At 42.7% G+C, this 23,692-nt stretch overlaps 2 protein-coding genes across 2 annotated transcripts; one reads left to right on the forward strand and one right to left on the reverse strand.

Annotated features, from left to right (window-relative positions):
* The first annotated feature begins 1,423 nt into the window (after positions 1–1,423).
* On the forward strand, positions 1,424–19,069 carry LOC124069955 (artemin). The gene is made up of 5 exons (XM_046409499.1): positions 1,424–1,646; positions 2,652–2,963; positions 15,629–15,699; positions 16,985–17,198; positions 17,454–19,069. Exons 2-5 carry the CDS (start codon positions 2,849–2,851, stop codon positions 17,954–17,956), a joined length of 903 nt encoding a protein of 300 aa, XP_046265455.1. The 5' UTR covers positions 1,424–1,646; positions 2,652–2,848; the 3' UTR covers positions 17,957–19,069.
* A 384-nt stretch (positions 19,070–19,453) lies between these two features.
* ptger4c (prostaglandin E receptor 4 (subtype EP4) c) lies at positions 19,454–22,259 on the reverse strand. The gene is made up of 2 exons (XM_046409646.1): positions 21,304–22,259; positions 19,454–21,151 (listed from the first exon to the last, which is right to left on the reverse strand). Exons 1-2 carry the CDS (start codon positions 22,150–22,152, stop codon positions 20,555–20,557), a joined length of 1,446 nt encoding a protein of 481 aa, XP_046265602.1. The 5' UTR covers positions 22,153–22,259; the 3' UTR covers positions 19,454–20,554.
* Positions 22,260–23,692: the final 1,433 nt, after the last annotated feature.

Genomic DNA, 23,692 nt, shown 5'->3' on the forward strand with positions numbered 1-23,692 from the left:
AGTGCCTCAGCTGGAGGGCCTTTCCATGCATCAGAGGGTGGGTGGGTTAAGAGGGTGGCAAACCTACAGGGTGGAGGATGGAGAGGGGCTAGGGGCTCCACTGGTGGAAGGTGTGTGGTTTTGTGGTGCCGTAAGCAGGAGTTAGTGGTTTGTAAGTCCTTGCTCCTTCACTTACAGTAATCACTCTGCCCATCCTTCAGGCTTGACAGCAGGTGTCCCAGTCTGTAACGGAGACCAGGGCAGGAGTGACTGGGCAAACATATGAGGCAGGATGGTAAACACACGAGTGTATGTCTGTGTGTCTGTGTACAGAATGAAGGCCTACAGGTGCACACACATCAATAATGCATGTGCACATTGAATGATTTGTTAAAGGGCATTACTGGGCACTGGCCCAGAGGCCCAAGGGGTCAGAGGGCCCCTAGGGCCAGAACCCCTGTTGAAAGTGACTCAACATTTCTTGTTGGAAAGTCAATCAACCAACTATAAAGACAACAACAAAGAAACACTAACTGACTTGAAAGAGACTCAAAACCCCCACAAATATCCACTAACATCTGGCTTTTGTCATCAGTCAGAAATTGTACAACTGGCATTCATTCCCAGGTTAAATGACTGTGCAGTAGTCACAGATATTTATTGGCTCCAGCTCCAATCAGCAGTGATGGAAACTGGACACCAGGATGAATGCATTCATTTTCACTCCTTTACTGATGATGGTGCTATGACATGTGTTGAAATTCCAAATGTTGACGTGTAAACACTTTTTCTTGTGCAAGCATTGCTTGAACATCAGTCAGTCATTTATATATAAAAAAAGTAACCACCATAAAATTGTCGCTGTCCTCCATATTGCTTCTACTGTTCCCTGACAGACCAGGAAAAAAAGAAAAACAAAAGAAAGGCAAACTCTTCCACTGGAAATGGAAAAGGGGTCAACTAGTTTATCTACATTTTTAAACCAAAAAAACAAACAAACTCATATATATCCTAATTTTGGTGTAAACACAACAAAATAGATGCAAAACAACTACAGGAAGATGTAAACTGCCTCAATGTGACACAAAATGACTACAAAGAGAGACCAAAGCATCACAAAGAAAAACAGCAAAGAGAAACAAACTGAGCACAAAGACACGCTGTCATTTTGTATCTCTTTCAGTTTGGGTATCTTGCCACTACTGTATGTGGTGTGTGTGTGTGTGTGTGTGTGTGTGCGCGTGCTTGGTGCGGGTGTAGCTTTTATATGTCTGCATGCACGTGTACCTAACCAAGTGCATTTTATGAGTCTGGGAGAATAAACAGTGTAGGACAGATGCCACTCACCGGATTCTTCCACTGAAACCCGTTTCCAGAAACGCTCCACGAGCGTCCTGTATGACAATCACTCCCCTCCCTCCCTCCTCCCAGCGCAGGAACAAAAAGACATCTGAGCTATGAGGATGGGGTAGAAAAATCACAGCACTTTGTGCAGCGGAGACCGCGCTCCGGTTTCACTCAGTCTGACAGGCGGAGCGGCGTGCTGTTTTTACGCATAGCCTCCGGTCCTGCCAGGCATTGTAGACATTGTTTAGTAGCTGTGTAGTAGAGTCCTGTGAAGACATTGGAGCGGCACAGTCTCTGAAAACTGGATACCTGAGTCCAAAGTAAGAGATTTTCTTTTAAGATAGAAGTTGGAGACGCGGACTGAAGCTGCGTAAAGGTGCGACGCGTGGACTTTTTATGTTTAAGAAAGATGTTTTGAACGACAAAGCAACATTGTTTTTCCAGCTTGAACTTATTCATTTCGCTTACTACCAGCTACCACGTAACAGAAGAAGAAAACAAGACTCCCCTCCGATTTCGTCCGGAATTCGGGGACCGCGCAGGGTTTCTCCTCGGTGGCTTTGATACTGTACCGACCTTGACTTCACCTGACAGATACGCAGAACATGCTGTGAGAAATTTCGCGCTGTGTTATTTACTCATTAACCATACAGGCTGTTTGGAGGCAAGACCGAACAGGTTACTGGAGACAAGGAGAGGGGAGTCACGCCTGAAAAACTGGCTTCATTTCATTAAACTGTGATTGGACGTGAGTCAGCAGGGAGACCGTGGCTAATTGAGGACAAATATTTTATACACTTCTGTGTGTCCTTCTCTCTCGTCCATCGTGTTGGGGTGTTTATGCCACCGCAAACAAACTTCTACCTAATTAGGTTTTATATAGGCTTTGACCTGCATGCGCCAGTCAGCTGTAAAGTTTATTTCCTCTGACCTGAATAGCTTTCCGTCTGCAAAACCTCCACCCTAACAAGTCATTTGGTCTCAAAATACACATTTCCTTAAAAAGTGAAAATGCGCTTAAGGTAAATTCACTTCTCTCCTGTAAACGTTTTAGAACTTATCGGGAAACAGTTGTAGGCCATTTTGAAACAAGACAAGAATGTAATAAGCCGCGATAAATGTAACACAGAGGGGTTTAATTAAAATGAAAGATCCATAAAAAATATTAAAAAACTTAAAAAACCTCGTCTCGAAACTCGTCTCATGCAATGGTGGTATTTCTATCAAACTTTAAAATCCATTATAAAGCTTGAGACTTTTAATCTGAGTTTATCCCGAAGGTTAACAGTCTGTATTCACTGTCCACCCTCCTTGTTCTTGTCCAGGGTGCTGAGACTCTGCCAAGAAGCCGTGACAGGAGACTTGCCAGAGAAAAGGGGATTTTGGCCGCGTAAAAAACGAGGAGGAGGCGCCTCTCTTGTTGAAGCAGAAGCGCGTTAGATGGATTTTTCATGTCTGCTTCAGCCTCAGTGGAGACAGCCCGCTCTGAACACTTGCAAGCCGTGACAGCAAGGTGTAAAACATGTCGCATCGTAGCCAATGGATAGCCACAAACATGAGCTGCATCCAGCGTGGAAGAAGCGGCTCTCAGGTCCTCTCCGCTGCGCATTTGGAGCAGAATGCGCACAGGACAGCCGGTAAGACGTCTTTCAGATTCTATAAAGTTGTCTCCACAGGGACTTAAGATAATGCCATTGTCATTTAGAAGAGTATTGTTGGATATCTTTATCTTTATAATGTTGCTGGGAAAGCAGGCCTGAGCTGTTGTCTTTATGTTTGCTGTGACAACACTGACTTGGCTCTTTGATGTTTGATTTCTTTTCATATCAGTGCTTTTTGTTGATGACCTCCAAACCTCCCCTGCACGCACCTGCCTTTAGGTTTCTAAGACTCTCGAGGATCACCGTGACTCAGGAGTCCGTTTTGCACTTAATTTAATGTTTATTAGGATCGTTAGTGAAATTCAGTCCGGGAGGAGTGGGGCGGTGGAGTTTGTTCCCGGTGTTTTATGACGCTAAGATTCGTGATTGATGGTCTGAGGTGTTTATAAGGTGCTAGAGGGTGACTCTGAATTATAGAAAAATATAAATCAAAGTGATTGTGAGCATGTGTGTGTGTGAGGAGCAAGCAGTGACAGTCAGAAAACTCTTCCAGCATGACACCCTCCTGTGGTGGGCTGCAAATCTAAATATCAAAGTGCTGGTCTCACAAACACACACACACACACACTCACCCATAGCTGCATCCATTTCCCTCCTCTCCGCTGAGGAGATCAGGGATCAAGTCTTTTAAGCTTCAAATGTTTTGACGTCCTTCAAGTCGAGCACGCTTCTTTCCGGTTCCAGATGAAACTGTCTTTTGTTTCAGTTCCATGGAGTGGAGGTGGGAGATGCTTTTGTTGCTGTTTCTCTGACTCTGGATTTTTTCCTTGAATACGCTCACTTTTCAGTTTGTGATGGTTTCTGTCTCGAATTGCGCAATTCGTCAGGATTTGTCCTCAAAGGAGTCAAAGAAACTAAGACTACGTGATGCGTCACTGAACTTTCATACTTACTCTCTGACTCAAAGGCCCACTGACTCACTCAGTCATGTACATACAATATTACTCATGCATACACATGAGGCTTACTTAACAGCAGGCCTGTGATGTTCACATCTCGCTATGGTGTTTCGTCTTTTTTCCTGTCTCGTCTTCACATCTCAAAGCTGTTGTACTTGATGAATCTGTGTGTGTGTGTGTGTGTGCGTGCAAGAGCTTTGGCATTACCTGAGACATGTCACACATCCCCAGCAGGCATCCTCCACTAAATGCCTGTAAAATGTGCGAAAACATGCCGTGAAACAACCTTATTTTTCTTTACTCGTGCCATTTGAAATTGCCAGTTTGTTCTCAGGCTGAACATGAGAGCTTTTCTTCTGCTGCAGGCATCTCACACTCCCCCGTCACGCTGCCACGGCTTTCACTTCCTCCAGTCAGAGGTCACAGGGTCAGCGGCCTTGCCGGGGGTCAGGTATGGCGAGCCGGTGCGTTCTCCTTACCAGCAGCGTCCTGATGTGTGGTCTGGTTTGTTTTAACTGGCATGTGGCTTTACGAGAGCTAGCACGTAGTTTGTTGGTGTAATGGGTTTAACTCTTTCTTGATCTTACACTGTTCTATGCTGATAGTCAGGCTCACAGTCAGTTAAACGCTCATAATTAAAACGGTAAAATAGGTTGTTGTTCTTATTTCCACTCCTCTGTGTGGAAACATCCTCATAAATACATTTGGAGGGTCACGGCAAACAGGCTCTGTCACTGTTTCTCTGGTCTTTCATTTCTCACTAAGCTTTCAGCTGCAGACACTGATGCTTCACATATTACTTTTGTGTATTTCATTTAGGACACTGAGATATGCTGAAGACAAAAGCCATCATTTTTTTAGAAAAGATTGCATCTTTCTCATCAAATTTGCCAAGAAAAACACAACATCTACCTCGTTCAACAAAGGGGACTGAATTAGAAATAAAGTAGAAAGGATAAAAAAAAAAATCACTTACTTATGGAGCTCAATTCATATTCAAAAACAATAATGTAGTCTTTTTGTCTTCCTTTAGCCAACTTTACAATAATGTTTGGACTTACTGAAGGCAGGTTGCAAATTTTCCAGAATAGATATTTCTCAGTCTTGTGTTGCTGGGCAAGACTACGCAATGCTAAGTTTGCCTCAATGTACAGCCAATAGCCATAGCTATACTAACTTTAGTATAGTGCAGCAAGGCCGCCCATAAATAACATTTCTGCTTCATGGACACTTGAAACCAAATGACATGACCAAATGAAAGAGAAAAAGAGAAAAAAGAAAAGAAAAAAACAGTTAGTTAGAAGGACAGTGATAAATTATTGTAAATAATAGTTTTGTAATTAAATAGAAATAAGTAACCCTGCCGAAATGATACTCAATATCCATAATATTCAGAGCTAGGTAACTATAGTTAGCATGAAAAAAAATGTAACTTTGGCTAAGATAACTACTGCTTTACTGAAAATTTACAGCCAAATAATGCTATGTGTATGTGATATTATTTATTAGCCAAGACTAAAGGCACATCACCCTTCAATTGACTGGCAACCAGTCCAGGGTGAACCCTGCCTCTCGCCCGTAGTCAGCTGGGATGGGCTCGAGCTCCCCCGCGACCTTGACGGATAAACAGTATAGAAAATGGATGGATGGATAAAGGCACATAAGCCAGCTCTGACATTTTTCTTCTTTGTTCTATGTCACTCTTCTAAAATGTAGCCTAAGCTAGCACAAAATTTACATGTTGGACTTGAGATTTTAAGATTCACACGGGCAAAAATTCAGCCCCAGGACCAGAACTTGTCCAAGGACCATTTCAGTCAGGCTCATAACATCTTCTAAGAAAAGTAAAACAACTCTCAAAAAGAAAATCAATAAATGGCAGCATTATGTTAATGAATTTTGAGGTGCATGACTACCATTAGGCTGTATTGCTATTTAACTTGATTCCAACAGAGGGCGCTGCCTCCATGTAGACTGGAATAAAGGCCTCGAGTTGACTCACCTCATTTGCGAAGTTATGTTGGCGGTTGTGAAGACAGAGACATAAGTAAGGATGAATGCGTCACAAAAGGGAATAGTTGACTCTGAATTGTTTTTAATGATACATGAGAGTGGGCATTGAAAAAGTTTGTCACAAGTGTTGATTCAAAGGAATTACTTTGATAATCCAAGATCGCAGCGTTCAAATAATACAGCATCAAAAGACAAGGCGGAATATTTTTTAGCCAATCATGCTAACTAAGCCACAAGCTTTTAAGTTTTGAAATGAAGAAAACCCCTGAAACTGTGTTCCAACTTAGCTACCAGACAGGATATTTTTACAAAGCAACCAAGAACTGCCACAGAAAGTTAGCTACATGCTGTCATACAAGCCTTTCTCTGATGGTTAATTTTTAGAAGACTGTATGGTAGAGGTGGTTAGCATACTGTGTCCATTTTGCTTACTTTATCTAAGCCCTGTGGAAAAAGATGTCACCCACTCCTGTTTTAAGAATACCAAGAAATGTAATGTCAACAAATTATTTAAAAAATCTGCAAACATTACACTATACTTTGTTTACCAGCTTGATTTTTCTGCTGTTTCCTTTTAACCAAACTCACTGCAGTGTTTTTATAGATTCAATTCAGATAAAGCTCCAAGTCTTCTAATACAACTTTAATTGTTCTGTAAAAAGTTCTCACGGGGGAACAAGGACATAAAATGAGGGCTTCCAAATGTGTTGACGCAAAGTTGGAAGGGACCTCAATGCAGAACGTGAAATGAACAGATGGTTTAGTAGGCATAAGCTTAAGGCACATAAAAACGGCATCAAACACAGTGACAGGCTACCAGCAACAGAATCAAGCATTCTGCTCCTTTCATAGCAACATTAAATGCAGTGAAATATTCACACTTAAAGTAGGCTGTAACCTTTGTTTAAATCTGTCATTAAAAGATGGATGTGTGTGGCATTCAGGGAGCCCTCTCCTCATCTGTGTCTCAGCCACGGTGTGTAACGTTACTCTAGTTGTTTTGTCCAAGGACTAATGGAGAGAGTGCAATGAGAGAGATTGATTATGCAACCTGAAGTGCCACAGGGCAACTTCAATCTGGAAGTGCTTAAAGTACGCAATGAACCTCAGTGATTCCTTCAGGGCAAATTGAAGGAGGCATGATCTGACAAAATGGAATTTCAGTTTGTTAGATGTATTCCTTCAGACAAATGCTTCCCATGCTACTTCTGTTTTCTGGGTCCTTGCTTTTGTAGCAGTGGGCAATCTGGTGTAAGTACGCTGGGGGAATTATTTCTGTCTCTGATCTTGAATTGTTTTGTTGTTGTTGAGCTCTTTGACTTTTTCTAGTTCAAACAGAGCAAATTATTTAGAACAAAAGTGGCAGTTAATACTATTGGAGCCGCTGATGAAACATAAAGCAAACTCCTGTCCTTATCATAAAATCTCCCTCCTTAAAACAACTTTTTCTCAAAATGCAGAAGAATGTTAACTAGCCTGGTGCAGTGTTTGTGTCTGTGAGAGTGTTTTTTGATACAATAAGCTGTATTCTCCTGAAATTAGCAGGTCAGATTCATTAATCATAGCGTCTGCAGGCTGCTTTGAACTATCAGGCCAGGTCATTAAACTCAGTCTGTCTGGGGCACGAGCGGGCGACACGGAAACACTTTGGAGAGCGCTTGTTCACCCACAAGACTCACCAATAATGACCAGTGTGTGTGTGTGTGTGTGTGTGCGTGTGTCACAGATGGCCACTTGTCTGAGCGCTACTCTTGGGCTCAGTGTGGGCTTAATTTGGAGAAATAACAACATGAGATGGGAGCAAGAAAAGGTCACAAGGGTGGGAGAGGCGACTTCAGTGGGTGAGCGTGTGTTATGTGGTTTTGTATGAAAGGTGAAGTGTTCTGTATGCGTGTGTGTGTGTGTGTGTGCAAAGCTACTTTGTAGTGGGAACATCAGTTTAACAAAGTGTGTTTGAGAGAAAATAGACAGGGAGAAAAAGAAAGACAAGCTTAGAGATGTCCTGTGTTTAATGTTGGTGTGTGTTTCTATCTATTCCTCTTCATCCCTCTTCATTCTTTCCTTCTGTCCTCTTAGCGGCCTTTTATGCGCCGCTGGCCTCACAAACACCGGAAAGTGAAATCCTACCCTCTGATCATCGCTCCAACACAGCTAAAATGTGTTCCCATTTAAGGTGAGGCTCACCCAACCGCTCTCTGTGTGGCTTCCTTTTAAAACCAACTTAATCAGGCAGGAATTTGGGTTATTAGGGTCAGGGACACTGGGGAACTGCCTGCCTTGGTGAGAAACAACGTGAAGAAGAGTGAGACAGTGAAGACACAGATGTGTCGCATCAGAAGGCTGTCTTCATCTCAGCGCTCCTGGGAAAACGGGGCCCGTTGCAGCAGATGATGCTGTCCCATCTAATTTACCTGACTGGGTCACAAGATGCTTGTGAGCCTAGTGCATCATGGGTTTCTATGGGGATAATTAGTGCTAACTGGACATTAGCTAAACTTTCCAGTGACCCTGCACATTTAATCTTGTAGAGGCAGTTATACATTGTGGAAGTTAAAGCTGATGTGAAAAAAAAACCTACAGCAGGTTCATGACTCCTCCTTTATGTAGTAGAAACTCCTTTCTGTTCTTGCTGTTGCTGCTTTCCAAAGTTGATTCAGTTGTTGTTTGTGTGTTGGAGGATATTTGTGGTTTATTACAACTTTGTTCCTGTTGCTAATAATAACATTGTATTCATTCAATTTAATTGCTAGGAACTCATAATAGAGGAGGTCTGACAGAGCAACAAACATGAGAAGTCTATTGGTTTTAAAGTTGCATCCTTTGGAGGGGTTTGTCACTATGAGTGATGTCTCTCACAATACATATAATGTTTGATCCAGTGTTAATATGAAAATATTGACTGGTGCAGCTTTAAACCATTTCCCAGAGCTCGCCTAATGTACCTTATCTCAAAGGCAACCAGTAAGAATATAAACAAACTATCGAACATCCATCATAGTTTAGGCTCAGGATCAACATAGTTTTCTGCAGACACAGCTTTCCTGTGCAATGATGGATTGTTAATGACATTTTAGGTGTACTATGCACACAACTTTGGTTTTACCTCAAAATAAAGTGGTGGTAAAATAATTTGTCTAGGCTGGAGTAAAGTGCCAATAAAGTGTCTGAGGATAACAGTTCAGTTTTTTTCCTCTAAATGAAATGTTATTGACAGATTTATAGAAATGGTTACATGATTATTAGGAAACCAGAGATCCCGGCAGGAGTTGACAGAGTGCCCACCAACAACAATAATAGCTATTATGTGGCAAATTTATCAGACAAGTAGTAATTAGTCCGGCACGTAGCAGAACAAAAATGTGTACACACTCAAGAATGAACCTGATTTGCATATGTGAAACCAGGGAGTGTCTAAAATATCTGAGCAGGTAAATCAGCATACTATCGTTTCAGGCCTGAGGTAATACGTGATCCTGTGTGACTGTGGTCATCATGTTGTGTTCACTGCTCCTTTTGAGTTGCTAAACATTACCATTATATATCAGTCAGTGTTCTCTGCAGTGAGCTACATTACAGCCTCGGCTCTCTGGGGTTTATCTCCAGCATCAATGATGCTTCACAGTGAGAATATGTTTCTTTTATTAGAGCCAGGTGGATGTGCGACTGAGATGATGACAGCAGCTCTTTCTCTCTCACTCTCTCCGTCTGTCGTAATAACGTCACCGGGTTGCAGCTCAAGGTTAACATGCTGGTCACAGATGACGCTTTTATGCCCCATGGAAAGGTGCATTTTATTGAGTTTGTTGCAACCCCCTGATCTCGGGGCTTTGATGACCTGCAGTAACTCTCCACTGCACCTTTGGCAACTTGAGCCTACATGTGTGAGGGCTTTAATCCAGAACTGTTACACTTCAGACACATTGTTTCCCACTAAAAGTACTTTCTTTGTCCCACTGAAGAACCATTAGACACGATCCTCTGGAGCTCCTCTCTTTGGTGTGAAGGCTGCAGGGTCAGGGAAGTAAAACACTAATCACTCAGGTTTATCAACCAATAAGTTTACCTCTAATAGGTACTTCTAATGAGGTCCAGGTTGTACTGTTTAACCCTACAGGCAAAACTTGAAAGAGGTACTGTTCTCCATAATCTGAGGCTAGTTATCCTTGCATAAACTCATAATCAATCTTTTAAATAGTTGCCTATTTACATATCCTGCACAAATGTAGCACTCACTTGGAGCTCCGTCCAGCTGATGAATGTGAATCTAATATTCATTCTCGTTTTAGCTCTGTTTTGGTCGTCACCATCTCGTGAGGGAAATATCTGACTATTAAACTGCAAAATCATCAAGTGCTAGCCTCAGCAACACTTTTTAAGAGTTTACTGCCCTGCTTGCAGCTCTGTGAAGCTGTATGAAGGCACAGCAGTGCTTTGAACGTAATGCTAATGTTGGCATGCAATATACTCATATTGACAAGCCATGTTGATGTTAAGAAAGCATATTAGTTTCTATGTTGAGCTTCTTATTTTAGTACAGTAGCATGCTAGCACTTGCTAATTAGCACTAAGCACAAAGTACAGCTCAGCATGGGAATATCAACAGTTTTGCAGGTGTGTGATTATGAAGCCCAGCTCAGTCCAGCCCATGTTAATTCACAGTCAGTCACCTGGCTTCCTGACAGATTATTCCTCTCAGTCCATGAGAGCTTCCTTTCCTGCATATTTCTCTCTCGCACTTTACTGTCTCTTACTGGCCTGAAAGAATCCCAGACACCTACAGAGTCAGATGTTGTTCGTCAGTTAATAAAACCTCCTGGACAGGAGTGAGGTCATACAGATTCACTTTTCCTTTCACCATCCTTCTCCAGGCTCTGTAGTGTCCACACCTCTGATTACATCTGCCTCCTGTGTGTGTGTGTTCAGGAGTGTTCGGATGGGGGGCTCCTCACCTATCTGAACCAGGGCATGGGAGCTGCTATCTGTTTCTCATTTTGCCGGCACTCTGTGGTTTTCCAGCAGTGACAGGCCTCAGAGTGGAAACTGGCACTAACGAGCAATTACATCCTGCCTGCCTGCCAGGGATTATGGGATTACAGACTGACCGGGCTTCAGTCAACGCTGTCTTTCTGCACTCTCATTTTGTCATTCACTTGCTTCCCTGTGTTCACCTTATCTCTACTTTTAGACTTCTCCCATTCAGAGGTTCAATTATCTTTTTCTCATTTTTCTTTCCCCTGGACAGTAAGTCATTCTCTATTTTTAATTTTCCTTACTCTTATCGTGTGAGTTCTTTTATTATCCCATTCTCTCTCTCTATGGCTCCTCATCTTAACTTGTTCTCCTTCGACTTTGTGCCTGCCTCACACAGTTAAGACGGGCTGTGTGTAACCGCTGAAGAGTGAAATAGTTTCAGTTGGAAAAGGGGAAGAGAGCACATTTAACAAGAAGAAAAGACATTTAACGTGTGTGAAGCTTTAAATGAACCTTGATGAAAATACAAAACAAAGGGAAGCGGATATGAGAGTAAAGAGAAAGTGCAGGAAAACCTGTCTCCTTGACATCATATTAATTACTTAAAGCTTATTTATAATCACAAATTTATAATCTGTTGCCCCAGAGGATTTTCCTTTGACTCTTCACTCAGATAAGGATAAAAACAACAAGTCAGAACGTGGGATCTTTACATTACTCCCCGAAGCTTCTTGCACGACATACTTCTGAAACGATATGGAGCTCTGTCAACAGAATGCCAAAAGCAAGATTAAAGCAAAGTTAGACAACAAGTTTCCACGCTGCTCTGCATGTGCAGAGCTTTGGGGCACATGTACAGCAGATATCATCATGCTACGTTCTGTGGGACCTCTGCAGATTTTTCTGTGTCTGGTAGTGATCAGACGGCTCTCCTGGTGTTCTGCCTCTCTCTCCTGCATCTCCTCTTACACTGCAGGTGTCTTTTATTGAGCCAGTGGTGATTTACTGTACTCTTGTTTTTCTCCTGGCTCCTGCAATCAGGCACCGTGGTAGTGACAGGTTAAAGCTGGAGGTCAGAACATTTCACGTACATGCACAGGCAGCGGAGAACAGAGTGCGTCCCTAATAGGAGGTCATTATCAGAGACATTTGGCTTTTAGGGGGAGGCAAAACATAGGAGGGCTTTTTCTCTCTCACTCTTTTAACTAGGTGAGAGGGGGAGGCTCTGTGGGCAAAGCTCAGGTCTGAGGATGTAATAGTATACAGAAGGTAACAGGATCACTAATCAAAAACACATTTATTGTGTAGCAAGAGCAAAATTAATCAAAGTTTGCAAAGTTTGAGTCACATCTATGGAAGTCATATGCACTGAATTATTGCGTTATTTATGGTATACAACCTTGCAAAGGCAGGGAGCAGTTAAAGTGAAATTGAGGAAAAAAGGACTTGAATGGTTTTAAATGTGGAACAGATATATGTTAAACCGTACTTATATGCCTTTAAGTCTGATTATTGATCATTGTGACAGACTTAATACCAGACATTTAGATCTTTGTTTGGACAACCTAAAGAGCACAAGGAAAATACAGTATGTACTTGTTTCTCCTTCAGCTTTTGTTTGAGCTAAAAAGTGCTGGAATTAACATAAATTAAGATCACTGCATAATGGAGAAATAAAATGTTATCAGTTCAGTTTTTACTTTCAGACATAATGCTACTCAGAGCCACAATACTCAGTGCAATGATGTTGCTTTTGTGCTGGCAGGGTCTCCTATATTTTGTTCTTTAGCCTCATAAATATCTTTAAAACATTCAAAACAAAACCCACATCCATCCTGTCCTAGCACTTAAACAGTATTTGTGATAGCAGTTCACAACAGCAGAATAAGCTCTTGAAATAGCAGCTGGCGCTGGCTTTATGGGTTGTACTTGCTTCAGGAGTGCTCACCCACTTAACTAACTGTGAACAGCAAATGGAGTGCAGAGGACCAACAGTGCAGATGGAAGGTGACAAGAACTCTGCTCTCCCTGCTGCAGACATCCAGCATGATGGGCAAACCAAAGTCTTTAATCAGCCAAAAAGGGAAAAAGCACATGCTCAGCTTGCTAAACACGTATAGGAACATGCACATGCAAACTGCTGAATCCGAAACTGTACACATACACACACACACACACACACACACACACACACACATACACCATCATCATCATCATCATCAGTAAGCTTGGGTTAGTCTGGAGCACTTCAAGGACCAGTGTTTCACTCCTTCTCTTCTTCCTCTCTCCACCCCTCGACTCCCCCACCCATCTCATCCCTGAAAAGGCTGCAGGCATCTGGCTGTAAACAGCTCCAGAGCACCAGGGTGAAATGAACCAGCAGACAGGCCCACATAGACTCCCAGATCGCTGATCTAAAAGGGGATAAACACTCCCAGCTGTGGCGTTAGGGACTCAGAATGGCACCTCTCCTGAGGATCTCTAGCACTCTGTCCAGAGACGGAGGGAGACTAAGGGCCAAAAAGTCAGCACAGTTTGGTTTTAGGTTGCAGTGGTGGTGTGTGGTGTGTGGCTAACTTATGCTCAGTTTGTCTCTTCTCGTCCTCTTGTTTTCTGCCCCACACCTCAGTGTCTGTACAGCTGGAGCACGCAGGATTACATAAATGCATGAACAGGTCTTATCGTGACCTGTGATCTGTAACCTTTTGTCAGTCTTCCATCCCACTGCACCAGCAGAACTGCTCGGATTGTATTTGACTGTTAAATAAACATGGGACTCTACATCTCAGTGCAATCTACAAATACATGAACAGTCCATGCTTGAATACATTAGTATGGGCATACAGTGTTGTCATAGTTCAGTGCCAAGATTATACAAAGCATCTTAGAGATGACAGATGTGGTTTCAAAGATGCTGTAGGTATCTGTGGGTGGAAAGTTGTTTTAAAAAAATGTTCTTGTCAGATTTGAATACAGCAGACAAGGCAGGCAAAAGCAGGCTAACAAGTGAAACTGAGAATAAAAAGAGGCAGAGGAGATAGAGCGTAGAAACAACAAAAGTTGTAAAAGAAGCCAAAGGAAAGTGGGGTTTATGGTGCTTTTTAAAGACGTGCATGGATCTGGCTTCTCTGACGTGTTTCAGGAGGCTGCTCCAAGGAAACAGAATAAATGAATTTTTCTACCTTGACCTCAGAAAAGAATCATTTCAAATTTTATTGTCCTTAAAGTGCTCAGAAAAATGTAAATCGGAATGTCTGCTGGTCAAACACCATCTGATGAGGAAGGTCATGTGATAAAGGTCAGATCAGGGGCTATGAAGAAAGAATAAAGATACCAAAACATCCAACATTCAAAATTTGCAGACTGTATGCGTTTGGGAACGAGGGTGTCAAATAAACATTGCAACAAGTAATAATAACAAAAACAAGTAATAATAATAATAATATTGATGGACAGTCTCACAGTCAGTCTCACAACAGTGTCTTCCTGCCCATGAAAAGAGGAACTGGTCCCCAAAACCATTCCTCCGCAGTGCTGGGAAGGTTACTTAAATAAAAAATAAAATATAACTATTTTAGTTACTTCATGAATGTAATGTCACTTATTACATTTCATTACTTTTCTAACAAATGATTTAAACTGGGCATTAAAAAATTTCCATGTTGACAGCATTTTTGGTGGTGGTACACAAGCTTCACACTGTACGGTGATCTTAGAACAGTTTTCTGTCTACGTGACAGACTCATCCTGTCTGCAAGCCATCCTGTCTTTGAAATTTGTCCCAACGGTCTCACTGACCTACGTTCTCAAATATGAAACAAGAAGGCATCCCTATGCAGGGAAACGGTCCAAAGTAATAGAATGAATGTATACTGAAAAGAGTGTATACCGACCAAAATTTTGATTTGGTGGATTACGATTCCATTTATTTTTTATATTTATTTACGAAAGGTTGTTACCTCCCAACACTGTTCCTTGTGTTCCTTCCTGGTACCCAGAGGATGTATCCTAATGACGTCAGCGATTCCCTGACTTTTCCTGTGGCAATACCTTTGTTGGAGAACTGATGCAAGATAGGCGAGGTCATTTTAAGTTCCTACCACTGAGTACTTCATGCTCTGACCTCTGCTGAGTTTCACATTTAGGGGGCCTCAAAGGAACCTGATGGCTGCAGCCAGCACAATCCTCCACACTGCACGTACTATATATAAACATCTGCAGCCATGACACTTCTTATCACCTGTCCTGCATCTCTGTGGTTTTTTTGTCCAGGACCTCCGTGAAGTGCTCTCGCTATGCCTGGTTCCCCCTGCTTGTACCTCTGCTGCAGGAATAACCCTGAAGAATGCCTTTGACAAGTGTATCACAGATGCTGCCTTTTGTTGTCAGACCGAGGCTGTTTGCATGGATGTATGAGCCGACAAGCCGACACTGGCCACACTAGCTGGCAGCAAATACGCTTCTTTTACTGAAGCAGCAACAAACACACAGTCCTCATGCATTGAGGACGTGATTTATGTGACATGTTGGCTTGCTCAGGGGCCCACCACAGTGTTTTTCTTTTCTTTGTTTTTTTTTTTTTTTTTTTTTTTTTTTTTTACAGTATCTGGACAATTGTGAATGTATAGACATCATATCACCCGCATGTTTTGCCTTTAGTTTATGTTTTCAAGGGGAGTTCTGGGAGGAGGGAAGTTGACAGAGTGAAGCCTTGTTCTTTTCTTACATTCCTCTCTCTCGCTCCCTCTTTCTCTCCAGGTGGGACCAGATGGAGGGTTCGGAGGAAGGATAGACAGGAGATTACTTCTGTAATATCAGCAAAAGTCAAGGTTTGTCAGGAATGGACATCTTTGCCAAAAGAGCACCCTGAAAATTTCCTCTCCTTCTTCTCCTGCTGCTCTTTTTTGTTCTCTTATCTTCTGTCACTTCCACTTTCCATCTCTTCCTCCATCCATCGTCTTCTTATTTGCTGTTATATGAAATCACCACCTCTGCAAATAACCTGGCCTTATCATTTTTCATTTCCACTGTACAGGCCACTATAAACCAGAGGATGAGTTATGTGCATGTATAAATTGTTAATGAAATCCATCCCAGCAAAGCCCAGAACTGAGCTTTCCATAAAACCACATCAGTGCCAAAGCATTAGTTGCTAAATTATAAGCCAAAGCTTTATCTAGGGCGGAAAGAAAATTAGAGTTATTTGACTTAAGTATTACTGAGGAGTAAGTGAGATCACTTTTGATGAAATAGGCTTAAGACAAAGTACTGCCGTATCTCTTTTGAAGATCTGTGTGTTTTACATGCTCTTATGAGTATTATCTCATTTTCTTAATCTGTTTTTATATCTATAAAGCACTTACCTTAGTTTTGTTCTTAAATATATGGTCGCCATGAGCACAAGAGTAATACTTAGTACCTACCTTACTACCTTAGTAGAAAGAGAGAGATAAGACACTTGTGTCTGTACGTTAACATGAAGCTTGAGTCAGCAGCTGATTAGCTTAGAATAAAGACAGAAAACAGCTAGCCTGGCCCTGTGCAAAGGTTTAAAAAAAGTACTGGCACCTCTGAAACTCGCATTACAGCTTGTCCGCTAAACATGATGGTCTACCATCATATAATGCATAGCTAAGTTACTCTCAGCTACATAGCTGTTTCAGCTCTTTGTTCTGGCTTACCAGTCTGCACATTAACTGCTCTGTGTAACCTGCTGGAATACTAATGCTGTTAGACAAGAAAAACAATGCTAAAATAGTGCGGACTCTGCTAGATGTTTAAATAGTCTATTGTTTGCCAAGAGACTTTTTGTGTCAGCTTAAGAAGGTGATAATGTGTCAGTGTCATCTCATCTTTACAGCTTGTTATCCTGCCCCCAAGTGGCCCAAAAAAAATCAATTTATCCAGATATAAGAATTATCAGTTAGGTAAAGTACTGAAAACAGGTCTCGTTAATGAAAATGTACTTTTTATTAGTTTGAACAGCAATCCTTGCTTTTATTCCCTGTTTTTTTTTTCATTTATTATGTCAAATTTTAGCATGAAAGAACATCAAGAAAGCAAATTTGTCAGATTTCTTTTTGTCATCTAACACGTGACTTCTGTCTCCTGTAGGTGCTGCTATGGGTGCTCCTCTGCCTGCTGCCTCTGGTGGAAGGAGCTCATATGAAAGCTGAAGCTGCCGGTGTGGGATCAGACTCAGGCCGCGCTGTGGGCCTGCTGGGCGGCCAGGAGGAGCGGGAGTTTCCCGTGACGCTTCCAGAGGTGGTGGAGGATGAAGAGCAGGAAGACGACAGTGGCCCTTACTCTACTTGGCACGCTCTATATGGTACGGAAGCTCTTATGAAAGTGTGATTTAGAGCACACCTGCTTAACCAAACAGTATTTGAGTGGAAAGAGGGCGTGAGCCTGGACATCCGCTGTGTGTTTCGGTCATCAAAATACATTTATCTGATTTAAGGTGTGACAAGTCGTTTTAAGTTGAAATTTTGCAGGAGAATTTGTGTGTTATTGCTCACAATTTCCTGAGTAAGTGTTTCATTGTAACTCTCTGTCTACCACTCCTCTTTCCTCTCCATCACAGACCCTTTTGTAATAGATGAGGTGGATGACCATCCCAGTAGTCGTTGGGCGAGGCGCTCCCCACGCTCATCTGACCCCTCAGAACCTCAACCCAAGGGTTCAACAAAGAAAAAGAAGAAGAGGAAGAAGAAAGAAAGGGAGGAAGAGGAAGAGACAGGAAAAGACAGAAAAGGTAAAAACAGGCAGCCGAAGCAGAGCAGCAGGGACTGCCGTGTGGAGAAGCGAGAGATGAGAGTTCGGGACCTGGGTCTGGGGTTTGACTCCGATGAGATTGTTCTCTTCAAGTTTTGTGTGGGCTCCTGCCAGTCTTCAAGAACAAACTATGACCTGGCACTGAAGGCGCTGCTGGAGAACGGCTCACTACCCCGGCGCACTGCCCGCAAGGTCAGCAGCCACCCCTGCTGCCGGCCCGACCGGTATGAGCCGGTTTCCTTCATGGATGCCCAGACCACGTGGAGGACCATCCAGTCATTATCAGCTGCCAGCTGCATGTGTATGGGCTGAAGAAGTGCACAAGGACCGCTGTCACCCATCTTGAACAGAGATGAGTCAAGAGGTGCAAGGTGAGGAAGGCCTGGATACAGGGAAGAGCCAGAGGGGGGCGCTGTAACTCACACACAGCAGCAGTAGTGATGGAGGCCACTTGTTGTCTTCCTGTGGTGTATTGCCTGCTCATAAGGCAGAGGCCTGGGAACAGCTGGACGATTGGGATCAAAATCGGAGCCTGAGGGGGAAGTCGTCAGGGATTCACAGTCTGGATGTATTGTTGCGTCTTCAAAGAGTGAATTGTTTTCAGCTGAATCAGTGGTAACTAATGTAGGATGCTGGAGACCAGTTATCACACATTAAAGAGACTATATGTGAATATGACTGCTTTGATTGAACAGGCGAGACCAGAAGGCTGACTGATGCTGTGTTTATATTCTGATTCAGTCTTACAAAAGACTGACATGATGTTCACTACTAATCACAGTGAAGCAGCTCCTCCCAAAAAAACAATATCATTTTTTTCACATAAAAACAGGCATTACATTGAATCTTTTCTATGTTCAGGTGAACTCAGCCAAATGGATGCCATGCATCTTCATGTATTACTGTATAAAAGTAAAAATATATTTATTTCTGATAAATTATTTATTTATTATAGCTTGATATGAGAGCTGTTTTTATTAACTCTATATTGTAGATCAATATCTATTTATTGCCAAGATTCAGACTTCATGTTGACAGTTACTTCTGCTCACAAACAGTATGTACAATTTCTATTTTAAAGGTGCTGTTTTTCACATTTATCCAACACCTCATAAACCTGGGCTGGACAGCTGATTCTGGGCAGACTTAGATTGGATGCAATATACATTTCTGAAATCAGCTGAATGATTTCATAAAACAAAAATGCCATTCAAAAGCTAACTGATTGAACTGACTCATTTCCTCATTTCGTCCCACTGACCTACATTGAAATGATGTGGTATACTTAATAAAGTCTGACAGCTGATCTCTGGTTTTGTCATTAATTTGGAGAAATGATGTCAGTCTCAAAGTGTGTGTACAGCAAACATTTATACTACAGGAAGTCAACATTTCTCATCTTAGATATGTACTTTCAGTGCAGATTATTATTATTATTATTATTATTATAGATATTCCTTTATTTTTGTATGGTATTATCCTCTAAGGGAATAAAGTTTTCTAATATACATCTTGTCATCACTGTTTAATTCACTGATCACACAGCTTGAAAAACAAGGAAGAGTGAGCTTCATAATGATTTTTGCTGTGAACAGGGTGAGCGCCACATTACCTTTGTCCATGGGGACTTTTTATGTTGTAGAGCCACCTGCTGGTCTAAAATGAACTCCAGAAATGTGTTTGAACCTCCTCCACATGGACTGAGAGACGTGTTGCTCTCCTGCCACCTGTCTGTTCAACTGAGAACATTTTCTTTAATGTATTGTTCCTTAAACAAACGAGCAGGGAGAGCTTCAGCTGTGTGCTGTGTTTGGTGTCCTTTTATTTCTCTCCATCAACACATCCAGCAAACACCACAAATCATACAGCCTACAGTAAGAGAGATTTTTTTTTCTTGTTTCAAATGGTGATATGTTTACACTGACTGTCTACAACTGCAGATGTCAAAACATTATATGCGAATGTGCAATATATATATATAAAAAAAAAGACTTCAAAAGGTCTACATTCAGTTTTCCCTCCATCGTGCAACACTGTTCAATGGCACAGAGTAAATTAGCAGCATGTGGATTTTTTAGAAAAGTATGAAATAAATTGTAACCACAACAACACAATTTATAACGTATAACGGGCACATATGGATTCACAGAGTATCAAACTCACTCACGTTTCTGTTTTTTTGTTTAGTTTTGTGTTGTTTTTTGTACCCATGGGGTATGATTATATTTTATATAAATTTCCACATTTGGAAATCATCACTACAAACTTCATTTAATGTCCTGCCCGTGTACTTTCAGCAAAGGTGTTAATATAGAGCAAACCAGATCTGTCTGTAATTTGCAATTGGACTCTGGGACAAAGATGTTTTTGTATGCAGCACCCATAGTGACTGCGGTGACCCCAGTATGTCCCTCAGTGTTCCCCAAGTTCACTGCACAAACAATTCCACATGCAACTTAAAGCTGCAGTAGGCTGAGGCTTTTTGTTTTTCCTGGTGTCACCTTAATGCAGATGTACAGTATTCTGACTGATATGAAGAAGAATTTGTTGGACATGTAAAACTGCATTCTGCACAGTCAACTGTTGTTCTTGTGTTGGCTCCTCAAGTGGAACATTAAAATTAAAATCAAACTGAGATGTCTCTTGCCGTAGGTTAAATCACATAAGGGAGCGGTGTGAGAGAGTGCTAATGTTGAAATGAGTTCAGTTACAGTTAGTCGCTAAGTGTTTCAAGTGTTTCATTCATTTGAGCTGGTATGGCTCTTTGGCGGTTCAAAAACATAGAAGTGCTAACTGCTAGCGTCGTGTGTGTCACTGGCAGCGCCCGTTTTTCTCTCAAAGTACCGGTTTGTTGTGTAGCTGAAGCAGCAGCTGAAACATTTCGAAACTGTGGTGGACAACAAATGTCCATCAGAGGCATTTAGTTGACTGGCATGAACTGGGTGTACTGAACGTGCAGGTGACGATGTCCACTCGTCGAACGTGCTCAGAGCGCAGCGGCGTGGCGCTGCGTCCTGGGGACGACTTGGCCGCTACTGTCTGTTTGGATTCAGCTCCTACTTCCTCTTCACAGCCGATGATCGCAGTCGATTCGACGCTGAACGGGTGAAAGTCTACCCGGGCGGTGTCGTACTCCCACGCTCGCCTCATTGCGAAGTCCGTAAAGGATTTATTCTTGATGGACACCTGGTGTTCCACATCGTTCCTGTAGCTGGCTGTGCGCAAAGACGCGCAACTGGTGTCATTGCTGTTTAAAGACGGTGGGGAGTGTTGGCCTCCTACCCAGCCAGTGTTGTCACCACGACCTCCTTTAATTCGGGCCACAGTCCTCTTAAGCTTCTCGCAGCCCTTTAGCAGCAGGTTCTTCCGGCACAAAATGTACACCCAGGGGTCTAGTATGGGGTTAAATGAAGCGAAACGGATCGCCAACAGGTCCCTCCGGTAGTCAGGCTTCCCTCCAGCAGAAACATAAGCAGGATCGTATAACTGGTTCACGAAGATCCGCACCTGCCACAAAGAAACAAAGAGCGTCTGAGATAAAAGTTCTAATTAGTCTAGTTTAATTAGTAATTAAACTGGCACAAATAACTAAACGTGTAGGTGCACACTGTTCGCAAATTTTACAAACGAATAAACGACAGAATAAATAGCCTTCTCACCACCAAAGGGATGGAGCAGACCAGGAAAACAATGGTCATGAAGATCAGAAGCCAGAACATTTGGATCTCCGCCGCTGAGGTGACAGACTGCAGCCGGGGGAAACGGCGACGTGATCCTCCCGGCTCGCACAACTCCGTCCTGACTATTCCTGTCTTCTGGTTCATCCCCACCAGCGACCTGCACACCGCCAAATTACACAGAACCGTCACCGCGATCAGCACCAGCATCACACTGCCGTACAGGAAGGAGTAGCAGGCCCCGAGCGGATCTTTCGCTCTCCAGTCCAGGAAGCACCAAGTCCCGGGAAAATGACTGACATGTTTCCCGAAGCCAAAACTCGGCATAATGCAGAGCACAATGTTGACCAGGTAGGCGACCAAGAGCGCAAAGCGAGCCATTGTGCGGTCTATGTGCTGGGAGTAGAAGTACGCATGGTTTATGGCCAGGTATCGTTCCACAGCCATGGCGCACAGGATGGACATCCCGGCCGAGCCGAAGAACAACATGGAGAAGGAGAAGAAGTGGCAGAGCAACACTCCTCCCGGCCAGCGGCTGGCCACATATGTGGCGATCACCACCGGGCTGGTGAAGCATGTCCCCAACAGATCTGTGATGGCCATCCCGCAGACCAGGGTGTAGAAAGTGGTTTCCTTCTGCTCCCTTTTGGAGATACACAGCACAACTATGGCGATGAGGTTCCCCAGGACTCCCACGGCAAACATCGTGGCTGAAGTGACCAGAGACTTTGACTCCAGTCTGAGCGCAGGGAACCCACTGTGGTTTTGGCTGATTGATTTGGCAGAAAAATTGATGTCCAGTTCTCCAAAGGGAAGAGTGTCGTTGATCATTATTCACACCAGCAGTGCACACGCGTCCGGGAACTTTCTGTGATGTTTAGAAACCTTGCTCTGGAAATATAGAAACGCTACCCAAAATGAAACCGTTAATTGCAAAAATTCATCCCGAAATGTCCCGCTTTCATAGCGCGTAAAGTGCACCACATCGAAGCGAATCGTTTGTTCAGTTTCCAGAAGTGTTTGTCTGCCGATGCGCCCACATGAAGGTGTGTCTGGTTGTGTTTACTCTGCTCGGCGCTGCGGGTTTTTAAGCTGTGAGCTGATGTCAGGAGAGTGACGTGCGGGGTGGAAGCGCAGCGATCCAGGTTTCCCAGGATCATATTTCTCTTGAAACAATCAATATCCAACACTTTTCATTGCTAGTCAAGTAGCGTCGCAGGTAAAATACAAGCGAAGTCAGCAAACTAAAGCAGCCAAATGCCAACATCTGTTAACACTTTTTTGCTGACATTATATTGTAACGATTAATCACAACAATCAATATAATAATCGTATCAGAATTTCATGAAGCTGACTAGCTTAGATGCACATCGCACAGAATATTATATTCTAAGGTTCTCTACCTTTTTGTTCAAATATGACTTTATTTCCTGCATACATTTTCTTATCTTATAATTTTCTTATAGTTGCTCACCACTGAACTTACACATGGAGGGTTCCCATAACTGAGTCATGCCTGCGGTTCTTAGACTGGACAGGTAAAGCAGAAAAAGTAGCCATAAATGTTCAAGAACTAAGAGTAAAGAGACGGAAAAAGTGCAGATCGTGTCACAAATCAGCACCAAGGTCAGCGCCCTCAGCTCGCCCAGCATCACAAACAAAGATCGTCAACTCTCTGCTGCTGTGTGAGACCGCGCACTCAGTCGTATGTCTGATTCAGTTACAACCGATGTCGCAGCGCACGCCACAGTTTGTCTTTACTGTAGCTACTGTGCTTATCTTCACAGTGTTTCCAGTGCACTCATGAAAATAAGACAAACTTCACCAATCACATCGACCACGGAGCACCACAGAGCGCTTCTTTCGCAGAGGGCGATTCGTGGGACAAATTGTCATTGTTACTCATGACTCCACAGTCGCTCGTCTTCATCTGTAAACTGGCTTTGACCTCCGTCTGTTGTCACATCAATGCGTCTTTTGCTGATACCTCAAAACACTTTCAGTAAGCCCGCAGCTCGCCTCTGCTGGTTCACGGTAGTTATGGTGAAAATCAAGATTTTTATTTATTTATTGTCAGTGGTTTTGTAGAAGTGTTTCGAATAATCAGTCATAACAACAAAGCAGAGCGCATCGAGGGTTTGAGACGCTCTTTTTAAGAGAGTCCTCGACCTTTTGTACTTTTCTTCTTTATATAAAAATAAATCCATCAGCCAAACAAAACACCGCTGACGGCAGCTGCTAATGAGGACAAGTCGATGTGTTACAGAGCTTTGCTTTCTTTTCACTGTTGGAGATGTTTGGAGTTTTTTCCACTAAGGACTCATCTGTTTCAGCGTAATTTTCAAAAGGGTTCAACAGTTCTCTAATGAGT

This window comes from Scatophagus argus, chromosome 13 (assembly GCF_020382885.2).
Source record: "Scatophagus argus isolate fScaArg1 chromosome 13, fScaArg1.pri, whole genome shotgun sequence".
Classification (NCBI taxonomy): Eukaryota; Metazoa; Chordata; class Actinopteri; family Scatophagidae; genus Scatophagus; species Scatophagus argus.